Source organism: Artibeus jamaicensis, unplaced genomic scaffold (genome assembly GCF_021234435.1).
Source record: "Artibeus jamaicensis isolate MK-2021 breed Jamaican fruit bat unplaced genomic scaffold, CSHL_Jam_final contig_64, whole genome shotgun sequence".
NCBI lineage: Eukaryota > Metazoa > Chordata > Mammalia > Chiroptera > Phyllostomidae > Artibeus > Artibeus jamaicensis.
In genome coordinates, this window is record NW_026521911.1 from 13,371,627 (window position 1) to 13,384,563 (window position 12,937).

General features: G+C 49.1%; 1 protein-coding gene and 1 pseudogene across 3 annotated transcripts in view; both read right to left on the reverse strand.

Moving 5' to 3' along the window:
* The window catches only part of ME3 (malic enzyme 3), a 180,410-nt gene that overhangs the window by 6,937 nt on the left and 160,536 nt on the right, over nt 1–12,937 (reverse strand). For all 3 annotated transcript variants that reach the window (XM_037142819.2, XM_053670798.1, XM_053670799.1), the window contains exons 9-10: nt 1,640–1,737; nt 1,262–1,375 (exon numbers count right to left, since the gene is read on the reverse strand). In XM_037142819.2, the coding sequence (XP_036998714.2) occupies nt 1,262–1,375; nt 1,640–1,737 (212 nt within the window). The remainder of the gene's footprint in view (nt 1–1,261; nt 1,376–1,639; nt 1,738–12,937) is intronic.
* LOC119047381 (succinate dehydrogenase [ubiquinone] iron-sulfur subunit, mitochondrial-like) lies at nt 1,744–7,060 on the reverse strand (annotated as a pseudogene).

The window sequence follows — 12,937 nt, forward strand, 5'->3', positions numbered from 1 at the left end:
AGGGCCAGGGAGCTAATCCGAATGCATTTCATGAGCCATTAACCTCCCTGTGAACAATACCAGGCTGAGCTCCAGAACAGGCCTATAGTGGCTGCCTGTGCCACACCAGATTCCTTCCATTTCATCAAAGGGGTTGGGAGAGGACAAGCTGGTAGATGGGTACAAAGGTTCCCGATGACTCCTTTAGATGAGCTGTCCTTTTGAGAACCAGAGTGAAGACATCAGTTCTGAGAGATCTTCTAGTGGGGGTGAGCTCAATGGGGTTAGCAGAATGATATGGAAAGATGGGCGAGAGGGAAGGCGGCAGCCTCTGCCTGTGTCTGGATTTTGCTCTGGAGTGACCTGGGGTGGGAGGGGGAGTCTCCGGGCCTCAGCTGCTGCCGGCAGAAATCTGGCTCTCAGTGGAACAGCAGGGAGGTCAGTTTATGCTGAAGGGTCTCTGCTACCCTTGGTTGGTGGTCATACATATTCCCCCCGTTCCTGTCTTTTATGCCTATTCTTTTTTAAATCTCCCCCTGACATTTTATGTTAGTGAAATTCTGGGAATTAAAACCTGGAGCTCCGAGTGAAGTCCTAAGGGAGGAGGTCATCCAATTGTGCCCCTCACCACCTTCCGGTCAGAAGCTGGACTGTTTCAGTCTCATTCATTCTTCCATCCATACCTCAAACATTAGTTACATACTTACCATATGACTACATATAGCCTAGTGGGGATCTAGACTAGTAAAGGGTTAACTGACCTACAAAGTGGCAAGTGCAATTTATGGGGCGCAGGCTACCTGAGCATAGATGTAGTAAATTGAGACCTGGATGCTCACAGAGAGCTTCTTGGAGGAAGTAACATTTGAGCCGAATCAGAAGATTAAGGAGGAAATGGATGGGGCATGTGGGAGTGACCACAGGTGTGGGAGAAAAGAGGGAAGGGCATTTCAGGCAGAGGAACAAAATGCGCAGAAGTGTGGAGGACAGGGTGCATGTTACTTTTGGACAACCACGATTCGTTATGGCTGGAGGTTAGTACAAGGCAGGAAGTGGTGGGAGATAAGTCTGGAGGGGTACACATGCCTGCATACACATTCAAAGCATTAGTCAAAAGCAATTAAGGCTACTCTGTGATGAATCTTTTGCTTTGGAGGTTAGGGCATTGCCTGCCTTTTGCCCTCTGTTCTGTTTGAGTAGTTCACCCCTTAGAGACCTCATCCTGTCCACTTCCAATAGCTGAAGGTGTCAGGAAGCCTCCAGGTCTCTACACTGACAGTACCTTGACGATGAGTCCCTTGGAGTCCACCATCCAGATCTTCCTCGTGGCCTCTGCCTTGGGTACACCTTCTTTCTCTAGGGCCATGACAAGGAGGTGGGCGATGCCCATGGCTGCCTGGGAGATATCATGTGGCGAATGTTCAGACACAGGGCAATCAGATGCTTCACCAAGATCCCCTCTCCTTTCTTCCTACTTTCAGGAGACCCAGTTAAATCCTTGCCTTGAGTCACCCAAGTGTTGGGACCCAGGCTGCTGTGATTATCACAATGCACCATGCTTCTTACTCTTCTTAGAACCACACCTCCCCGTCTTGACACCCCTCTACCCATTCTGATTCTCCTACTGGAACAACTGTAGAGAGCCCCCGATGGCACCTACCTCACCTGCACCTTGGAAAACAAACACATGATTGGAGAGCTTGTTCTTGGTGATCCTCAGAGCAGCCAGGATCCCTGCCACAGCAACGGAGGCTGTGCCTGCAACAGAGTGGACTGAGATCAGCCTCGGGCCACTGGGTCCCAACCCCCAAGAGAAGACTCTTGGCAGAGTTCCGCCTAGAACCTGTGGTGGAACAAGCCGCTCTCCTTAGCCTTTATGGAAGTCAAGCTTCAAGGCATGAAGGCTTTTAGAACAAATCTATACCCTTTTTTGCAGATAACTATTATTTTGAGAAACAGCTCCTGGATTGTTACTTGACCGTGGGAGAGAGGATCAGAGAGTCAGGTGCTGCTACCACCATCATTTATAAATATAACGAAATCCAAAACAAAGTGTACTCCTCATAGAAATCCTTCGTTTAAGGGATAAGTGAATAAAAACATATTAAAATTGGGTCATAAATTAACCATGTGATCTGAGCTGCCGAGTCATAAGGTTGGCTGTGCCCAGAAACATACCATCATGCAAAGTTTGGGAGGTTCAAGTTACATGGGCAGGTGGCTCAGGTTTGTCTGACACCTGCTCCTGCTGCATGACTTCCTCTCCCTCAATCCACACCTAAGGCCTCAACGGAAGTTCCTCATGATGAGCTGACCAAGGAAAACGCTTGGACTTGGTTTACAGATTATTCTTCATGATATGCTGTCACCCACCAGAAGTGCATGTGTGTAGCTTCCCAGCTCCAGCATAAAGGGAGCCCTAAGGATGGTGGTGAAGGGAATTTTTCCAATGGTCATGAGTTCAAATTGCAAATTTGGTTGTCCACTCTGGTCCAAGAGATTGCTAGATCTTCACTGGTTCATGGGCAGTTGCTAATGGCTTAGCTGGATGGTCAGGCACTTAAAAAAATAGTAAGATGGATGATGAGGAAGTCTGGGGAAGGGTGTGTGGAGGGACCTCTTGGAACAGGTGCAGAGTATAAAGATACCTGTGCCCCATACAAATATGGTGAACTTTCATTCACCATAGGGCATAATGAAAATAGGTTTTTAATAATCAGGAGGACAGCACGGTGTGCCCTGTGTATGTCAGTCAGCAACTTTCCCCAGTCACTTAGAGTTTGTTCAATGAGTTTATGTATAAAGCAGCTGTGGAGACAAGGATGGAAGCTATGCATGGACTTCTCTCACCAAGACTGCTACTGTTACCACCAAATGATTAGCCTGTCACTGGCAGAGAGCAGCGCTGAGCTCCTGGTATGGCACCATTCCCTGGGAGGACCATCCAGCTGGCAGCAGGGTGGTTGTGTTGGACCCCTTCCCTTATGGACAGGAAAGAGATTTGTCCTCACTGGAACAAACCTATATTTTGGATATGGATTTTCCTTCCTTGTCTATAATGCTCTGTCACTGCCATCATCTGGATGTTTGGGATGCCTATTCGCTGTCCTGATATATTCTAGACAACAGGGCTTCTAATCAAAGAGTTCATTTCAAAGTAATAGAAGTGCAGCAATGGGCTCATGCCCACAGGTTCAGTGGTCTTCACATGTGCTCTACCACCACAGAGCAGCTCGCCTAATACATCAGTAGAGTGGGCTACTGAAGACTTAAGACTCTGTGGAGATGGTGAGGTTCTCTATCACAGAATGCAACGTATAATTTGACTTAGCAAACAATACATTGTGCATCTTCTCCTATAGCCAGAATGCTTGGTTCTGGAAACCAAGGGGTTGAATCGGGAGTGGCTCCTCTCACTACTTCATATAATAACTCACAGAATGATTGCTTCCTGTCTCTTCAATTCTGTGCTCTCCAGATTGAAGGTCTTGGTTTCCAAGGTTCTCAACAGATGAACACTTTCATCAGAATTCACAACATGGTTCTACTGAACCAGGAGTTGAGACTCCACCAAGCCATTTGGTGCTCTTTTCACCAGAAAACCAGTGGGCAAAGAAGAGAATTACTTTGCTGTGTGGTGATTCAGCTTGATGACCAAGGGCAACTAGGGGTGGGGAGGACTATGTCTGAGCCCAGGAGATTCTCTGGGGTGTTTCTCAGTACTTCCATGCTTAGTAGTAAATGTTAATAAATACTATCACAACTAAAGAGAGGCAGGACCACCAGGACTGAAGAAAATGAAGGTTTGGGTCATCTGCTTCAGAAATGAAGGTTTGGGTCATCTGCTAGGTAAAGAGCCCTGGCTGGCTGAGGTCCTGTCTGAGGACAAGAAAACATGGAACTTGAGGAAGAAATTTACAAGCGTCATCTATGGCTTCATGACTCGTCACAGAAACGAGGGGTACCGCAGCCATGCATGTTTTTTCTTTTATTGTTATGCAATTATACATAATGGTATATATTAGTTAATTTATTCCCCCTTCTCTATCCTCTTATTATTTTTTATGAGTTTTATTGGTGGTTAATTCTGTAATTTAGTCTTTGCGTAACAGAATTTTCAAACGTGACTGTGACTGAGTTGTAAGAGTAGTTAATGCTGCCCAGAGATGGGTAGCGTGACTATCTTCTAGAGTTGAATAAAATGACTTTTGAGACTGCCTCTCCCCATTTTGGGGAGAAGGTGAGAATGTCTTCATTTGTTAGAAGAATAGTTGCCTTCACTAGGCATTTTGTGGGAGTTGTTTTGTTGTTGTCTGAAGGTACCAGTTTATAGAACAATGTGTATGGATGCTGAATAGCTGAAAGGATGGAGTGTGCCAATTACCGAGGAATTGCTTCCTACCTTCAAACCCACCCTTCCTTACTCTGCTTTGCCTACAAACCACTCCAGCTTGGCCAGCTGTATGCATGAACCTGCCAATAGGGGGCGCCAGAGGACGACTAAAAGGCTGGATTGGGGAAAGGAATATTTTTTCCAGCATCATGATTGCCTTGTCAGATTGCTGGGTTAAAAGTATGACATTAAGTTAAGTTTAAATTTTATATAAAGAACAAAAAAATTTTAGTGCATGTCGCATAGGATGGAACAAATATTCTAAAAAATGATTCATTATTTATCTGAAATTCAAATTAAACTGGGCATCTGCAGTGTTCTTTTTGCTAAATCTGGCAACCCTACAACCTTGGTTTTTCCCAAGGTTTTACGGCAGCAGTGTGTTCCAGGAGCAGCAGCTGAGTCCAGTTTGCCGTCTGGCCATCGCTTATAGAACTAGCCTCGTAGGTGCCCCTCGGAGGCATGAATCCTAGTCAGCAGCCTCCCGATCTTCCCTTTGGTCCCCCAGCCTAAGGGGTGGTAGCAGATCCTTGTGGTTTCTCTTTGGCTTTTCACTTCTTTAATACGTAACTCACAATTCTTTATATTAAGTTTTCTCTGTTGAAGCAACTGGTGTAGACCTTGCCTGACCGGGTCCACAGTACAGTAATGGAAACTGGCAGCGACAGACCTCCATGATGGTCCAAGAAAAGGGAATTAAAGTGAGACTGTGTATGGTTCGTTAAAACCGCATAAATCAAAGAAATTGCATTCTCTAAGGCCGGTGAAGAAGCAGAAAAAAGTAAAATGTTCCAGGATACATTGCATTTTAAAGAGCTACAACCCTTTTTGGGAGACTATTTCTTCCCAACAGAGACCAAAGGCATAACATGTTTCTGCCCTTTGACTTCATGCTTTTACTTCTGGGAATCTATGTAAGGAAAAATCCAAAATGTATGTCTTAGGATATATATAACAGTGTTATTTATAGTACAAAGTGCCTGGGGATAAGTATGTAAAAAAGGAGAAATGGCTAAGAAAATTAGCTAGAGTAGACACTCAATAGACCATACTGCAGCCATTAAAAATGATCATTATAAAGATGGCATAGCTACTTAGAAAATGCTTTGAAGTTAGTATATTGTTCTAAGTGTTTTTCGTCTTTTTTATTTCTTAAAATTCTTATTGTACACACTATATGGAAAATGAAGACCTTGGAAGGAACTCAAATTAGATATAAATCATGTTCAGCTGAGCTGGTTACAAGTCTCGTTAGGCATAAGAACGACTAAGCTGAATTTTCCTTTCCCTTGTATTAACAGATTGCCATCATTTTCTTGATTTCAGTGATAGCTTTCCCTGGATTCAGCCCCCTGAATCCAGGGGGTCAGGTCCTTGTGCAGTTCATGATGGTGTGGTAGCGATACAGAGAGCAGGGGTCTTGCAGCTCGGCCGGGCGCCCCTCTGTGAAGTCGGCTCTGGAGTCAATCATCCAGTGATAGGCCCGCATAGGTACCGCAGGTCCCAGATATTTGTCTCCATTCCACCAGGAGCTAGGGCTGCTGGTGCTGCAGCGGGCACAGAAAATGCACCCCGACAGCCCATCGAGTTTCTCCCCATCTTCTCTGGACTGCAGATACTGCCATTTGCCTTCCTGGCAGTCGTCTTCTTCAAATAAAGCTTAATGGATTTGGATTGAGCATAGACGTTGCTTAAATCAGGAACAAGATCCTTTATCACATGCACATGTGGAGGAGGGTAGATTTTTCGAGACTTCGTTGAAGTTGGTGTCTGTCCTTCGGTGCAAGCCAGAGTGTTGCCTCCCCTGATGTCATCGCACAGGAGCCTCGGATGCCTTCTCTGCATGGCCTTTGGAGGGTCCAGGCAGAATCAGTTTCATTCTTACTCTTGATGAGAGCATCTGACACCACAGGGCCGTTTTTATTCAGATCAATTTCATAAGTTTGCACATGAAGTTTATCCCCAGTCTTGTCTGGGCCCCAAAGGTATATGGCAAGTTTTTGATTCGGAGAGCTGCGGCTGCAGCTGTCAGTGGGGGCGGGGGGTGCCCTGGTCAGGCCTGCAGGTGGGATACTCTTGCCACTTCTGTCATCTTGGCCCCTGACCTTGAGCCCCCCAGCGTGCACTCACTGAGGGCCTACGGGTAGAAGCACCATGCTGGGCACTGAGGATGACAGAGGTGAATCAAACACAGTCCCTGCACTCGGAGAACTCCAGTTTACCAAGGCTGGGGCACAAATAACTGTAACATAATCAGTAGCTGGAGGTCATTTTTCAAAACCATTCCATTCATTCATTTATTTACTTAGGATCAGTTATGCACTAGCCTCTGGGGTACCGAGGACATCACTGGTAACAAAATAGGTTCATTCCTGCTTTGGAAAGGAAGAAGAAGAAGCCATTAAATGATGACGGGTGTGAGGACTGTCATAAAGAAGTAGTTCGTGATGCTCTTTTTGTTAGTTGACACGTAGACGTTTACCGTCAGCGTCCACCGGCCTTGGCAGCTTCGTTACTCTGCATGGACTCTCTGCGTCAGTCGTCACCCTTCCCTAGGAGGCCACTTCTATTTCCCCCACACCTGTATTCTGCCCCTGCCGTTCCCACCGTCGGTAGCACCCTCCCACAGACCATTATTCATTCCTTACGATTCAGCCCAAACGATCTCTTCTGCCGTGCATTCTCCATCTTCGCCAGGCACCATTATCACCCTCCTTTTTTCCTGATAGCTACTTTTTATCTAACCCGAATAAAGCCAGGCTCCGTCATGGCCAGGCTCATCTCTGTACTGCGTTTAAAAGGAACGCCAGCCTGGCCAGTTGGCTTAATTGGTTGCAGCATCGTCCTATACACCACAAGTTTATAGGTTCAATTCCCGGTCAGGCAGCTATGGAAGGTGACCGTTCCATGCTTCGCTCTACCATCGATGTTTTCCTCTATCTTCCTCCCTCCCTTCCTTCCTCTTTAAAATCCATAAACATATCCTCGGGTGAGGATTTAAAAAAAAAAGGAACACCAACTCAACAACCAAGGAAGCATCAAAAAGCAATTTAAATAGTCACTTAAATTAACTACAGAGGTGGTGAGATTTGTATGGTGTGGCCCTCCTCCCAAACCCCCAAATACCCTTTTTGTCCATCATTTTCTCAAAGTCCACTTATTGTGGTGGCTATTCCCCACTTTTCCATCTCCCCCAAAACAACCTCATCCACCTTTTTGCGTCTAAAAACCCACTTTCATGTGCTCTACCAAGTCAGAGTTTGCCATCCAAAAGATCTCCAGGTGATTTATATGCCCATTTAAGTTTGAGACCCCTGACGGAGATGTCTTCTCTAGGTGAAGGATTAGATTCCTTCCACTGGACAAGAGAGATTTCTGCACATCGGGTTCTATTTTAGGACCGCTTTCTCCCTCCTGAGAGGAGGAGCTGTACAAAGCATCTGCCACCAGATGGCGCCAAAGATATTCCATCAGCGAAGCGACCAAAGACTCTTGATGTTTCTTTTCCGACTTGGGTGTGAAATATCTTTGTGGTTAGAACCTGCCTGCAGGTTGAATAATGGCTTACCTGTGAAACACAGAAGTGGCTTATTAAGGGAAGGTTAATAATTCGGTGCTGAAATTCAGTGCTGGTTAGGGATTGGAGAGCATGACACCCAACGATTGTACAGAAGAGGAAACTGAGGTCAGAGAGAGCAGTGGCTAGCCCCTGTCCGTCATCCAGTTGGATGCAAAGCAGGGAACCCCGGGTGCTGCTTCTAGCCCTCCACCGCCTATGCAGCTCAGACAGCCTTTCCCGACTCTAAAGATGAAGGTGGCAGGAGCGGCATCTATGGGGGAGAATGGAGGGGCAGGCGGCAGTGGAGGCAGAGGGAAGTGAATTTAGGCGGTGGTTGCACATTTTCAGTTGTGCCTCCGGGAGAGGTGGAGAACACAAATTAATGGGAACTCTGATAGAAAAGAGTTGAAAATTCCAATAAGGATAGAGGGCAGCTGCCATTCAGTGGCCATTCTCACTGTGGCTGTGGCTCTGGGCTGTGCGTGCTCACCTGCGTGTGTTCACTGAACCTTCACAGCAACCGTGAAGCAGGTGCTGTTGTCTCCCCGTGTCCCCCTCTTCAAAGTGGAAAGTGAGGTTCAGAGAAGAAAGAAATGACCAGGAGAGCACTTGTGAGCCTTCTCACCACGGAGTCTGCGTGCCCTCTGCCCGCAGTGCGCACGCCGCACCCTTGCCTTTCCTCCTCTCCCAGCGGGGGCACTGTCCCTGCTCCTGGCGAAGCTGCCCCACCCCCACCCCGCGTGTGCAGGCCGGGCCCTGTCATTTTTGCCCACTCAAGGGGTTTGTCTTGCAGTTCTCTCCCCTTCTTTTTGCATCTGCAACTCCTCCCTCTCCACTGGATCACTGCCATCAGCATACACATGTGTCCCAGGGCTCCGACCCTAAAAAAGTCTTCTCTCCAGGCTACATAGCTCCCATCCTATTTTCCACTTCCCTTTGGAGCCAAACTCTTCTAAAGAGCCGAATCCACTCATTGCCTCTGTTTCCTTCCCTCTTGGGCTCCCCGAAACCCAATCCAATCAAGTGACTGTCCCCACCTCTCATCAAGTCACCGGCACCTCTGTCTTCCCAAATTGAGTGGTCAGGCCTCAGCCCTCGTCCTTGAGCTCTCAGTGGCATTTGATACTGTCGCTCACTTTTCATTTCGGAAACTCTCGGCATTCAGCTTCTGGAACCCCACACTCACTGGATACTTCTTCATGATTCACTTTCGGGATCTTTCTCTGAAGTCAGGTTGTTCTAATACTGACCAGAACTCAAGGGGATACACAGCAGTTGGTAAACCCCATAGTATGACGTATGGCAAATAAAGTTATCTTCACCACTAACTTTCATTTGGGGGGACTCTTGCGTAACATGTTAGGAATTCAAAAATGGAGAGGAAGGCAGCTGCTTCGTTTTTGGGAGGAACCTACCCCCTGCCCCCACCACCCCCAGAATAGCCCAGGGGTCCAAGAATATTACAACAGGGCTATGTCCAAATAAAGGCTACAGGCGGCAGAGAGCATGACTGGTTCTTCCTCATTCACAATGAAAGAAAAACAAATTTTCCTTCTCAGACGGGGCTTTCCATAATTACACTTCCTGCCGAGGTTGTAGGCTTGGGAAATACACAAAAGGACAAGCTGAAAATGTAGTTTCTTTCCTGCTTTTAGTAGTCACATTTGACAAAGTTAAAGGAGTTTCCATGCTAAACAACAGATTATTGGAGAAAAGGGAAGGAAGGAGCCATTTATCAGGTGAGGCCAGGCTGCGAGGATAGGGAGTCAGGCTCCGTGGGGGTCTGGCTGAGGTGGCTTTGGAGGCCTGGGACCACGGGGTGCTGGGTGTCCTCTACTGCAAGGCCAGGTGGGCTTCCGTGAGCCACAGAACTAGCACCATTCATTCATCAGTGAGTGCTGGTTCTGGGGCCTTGCCCTCTCGGCTTGGGTGCATAACAAAGATGAATGAATCGGTTTTGTTCGCAGGGAGTTCGCAGCATAAGTGTTCAGAAAACTCAAGTTCTCCTGATTGGATATGAAGCAAAGGCCTTCTCCGACCGCTTCAACCCTATTTCTGCGTCTTGAGGGGAATTTTCTAGAGCCCTGGCATCCTCTAGAAGGCATTTCTGGCCATGGAAAAGGTGGGGTTAGACCTATTTTGCCACAGTTTGGAAGGAACCAGAGGGAATAATTACCACCTTTTTGGCTTGGGGGGGGGGGTTCATTGAATCAGCAGGCTGTGTGGGTGAAGGGGTTTTTGTCTCAGCAGAGCCAGGATCAGGTGCATGAGACCGTGAGACCCTCGGGGCCGGGGCAGCCTCAGGAAACAGGACGTGGGGGAAAAGGAAGATTTGGGGAAACAGAGAGAGATCAGGTTGAAGAGACCAGCGGTGGTCTCAGTGTGGGGGAGAGAATGGGCTGGCCAGGGACTACTGCTCAGCTTGTGTGGTGGGTGATGGAGGAGGGGACAGCATACCCCCAACAGCCAGAAACAACCCCACCTCTCACAAACAGGACAAACCGATGAACAAAGTCTTCAGATCTGGACCATTCTCCCCTTTCGCCCCCTTCCTACTCGGGCATCTGAGCCCTGCAGGGCTTTGAAGCATTCTGCAAAGTGGGTGACCATGGCCCAGTGTCACTTCCTTGGGGGCCCTGGGGAAAGGTGGGGACAGGCTTGGCCCTGGGTGCCCAGCCTGAGGGGAGATGAGGCTTGAGTCTTCAAGGACGAAGAGAAATTAGCCAAGAGCAGAAAAGAGTTATAGGCAGAGGGACCAACACATCCAAAATCACAGCGTTGGCTGAGAGTTCACAGCAATGTGAGTAGTTCCCTGGGCAGCAAGGGTATTTGTTGGAATCGGAGAGAGCTGAGGCAGAGCCCGGCTCCTTCTCCTCAGGCTCCTCCGTCCCATGCTCACACTGGGCCCTGTCCAAACCGCCCCCAAAGCCTCTGTGTCTCAGCCCTCCTCCCTCCCTCCTTCCCAGGCCTATGGTTAGGAGTCTGCTATGCAGGAGAGGTCTTAGCGTTAGGTACCAGCGCTGAGTCCCATTCCACGCCTGTCCCTGCCTACACGTCACTACAACAACCTGGGGCCACAAACGGGGGTGATGACACAACAGAAACACTCAACCGTGAAGAGGCGTAGGCCACAGTGACCAGCACAGAGGATGGCTTCATAAAGTGTTCTGGTCGTTCTGGCAGTACCGGCTGGTGAGCAGTTGCCATTCCTACATCCACTTTACAGACAAAGGGAGGAAGGCTGTGAGGATTTAAGCCATTTAGCCAAAGTCACAAACAGAAAAGTGGGAATTCAGACCTAGGTTTATCTCATTCCAATGTCTGGCTGTTAAGCTCTGTGACTCGCAGTGAAAACTTGGAAACTTAAAAGTGCGAGGGCGTGACAATGGCCTGACATACGGCACAGGCACTCCGAGGGGCCATGGGCCCCTAGAGACGTGGTAGGACTCCCAGCAACGCAGGTCCGGGAAAGGCCGGCAGGGTCAGAGGATGCGCAGGACTGGACAAGCCCCCTGGTCTGCCAGCTACTCCCCTGTGGGCAGCTGTGAGGTGAGGCCGGGGACCCACAGTTAGGAGGCCAGCAGTGTCCTGGACCCGTTCCTTTGGAAGGACACGGCAGACCTGGCCTCCACCATGGCCATTGCTACTGCCCTTTCCCCTCCAGGTCTCTCCCCTCCCCTAAGAGCAGGGAGGCGTCTGTGGTCCCAGCTGAAACAACAAAGTCACCTGAGCCTCTGCCTTTTCCAAAATTCCTGCAGAGGCTGCCAGCGATGAGTCAGTTCAGCCTGCCAGCTGGTGGAGAACCAGCCTGGGGTACAGACGCTCTCCAGGAGTCTGAGCTGGGGGGGGCAGCCCTGGGGGGCTTGTGGTCACCCTTCTGGCTGGGGCAGCTCCAGAGGCCCTGCCCTTGGCCAGCCCTGTGGCCCAGGTGATCCCCAGGGGTGTGTGTGTTACAGAAGGACTGGCCGAGGGACACTTCAAATTGTGTGCCCGAGCTCCTGTTCAGCCCAGGCATGGCCTTGCTGTCACAGGGCTCAGCCTGGTGGGGTCCTGAGGCCTTTAGTCACGTCTTTCCTTGTTCGACTGAGGACACTCGTTGGGGCCGACAGTTGGGGCAGGCAGTACAGGGCAGGCAGTACGGCCCAGTCTCATTTTCAGCTGGGCAGCCTGATTCCAGCCCCCTACCTTTGTGGGGTTCTGGTGGATTCTGACCACTGGCCCTGCTGGGGTGTCCCCAGCTGCCACATGTGGCGTGCTTTTGGTTTCTGCTCACCACTGTGAACGCTCTCTCCCTTTCTCCCAACCCTCTCCCATGCTGTGCACACAGGCCTGCCTTTTGTATTTCTGAGCAAGGCTGCGTAGTCTTATGTTTCGTTTCTGCGCACTTTGTATTTGGAGGAAATTCTAGCATGAGCTTAATCTTCCCTGTTGCCCCTTTGCCCTGGAACTCCTCACCAGTCTTCCAATTGCCCACTTAGCAATGAGAATGCCCGTCTCTGGCTTCTGGTCCTGGAGCCCTCACTGACCAGCTGGCGACGTGGGTGGGTCCCTTCCCACCCTGGGCTTCATCTCTGGGACTGTAACTCTGGGAGTTAGAGGAGGCAGTTGGAAAGCTGGGGAGCAGCAGGATGCTGGAGGGCAGGGACCCCCAAACTCATGTGGGGTCTGCAGTTTAACCCTCAGCAAGAAGACTGGCCACACCAGCTCGCCCACAAAGGAGAAGAAGCAGCCCCATGTGGTGGAGAGTTCACGGTCAGAAATAACTAGGTCCCAGTTATTATTAGCCAAAAGTAGCCAGTCCCAGCTTTGTGCCTGTCTGGCCACGTGACCTGGAGCAAAACTTAACCTCGAACCTCAGTTTCCTCATCAGTGACATGAGACAGCAATATCTGTCCTCCCACAAGGGGGAGCGGGTTTTACAAGGGAGTTTATGAGACTGTGTGAATGAAAAACACTTTCAAACCTGAAGTTCTATGTGTGTACAAAATGTTCTTATTTGGCACCAC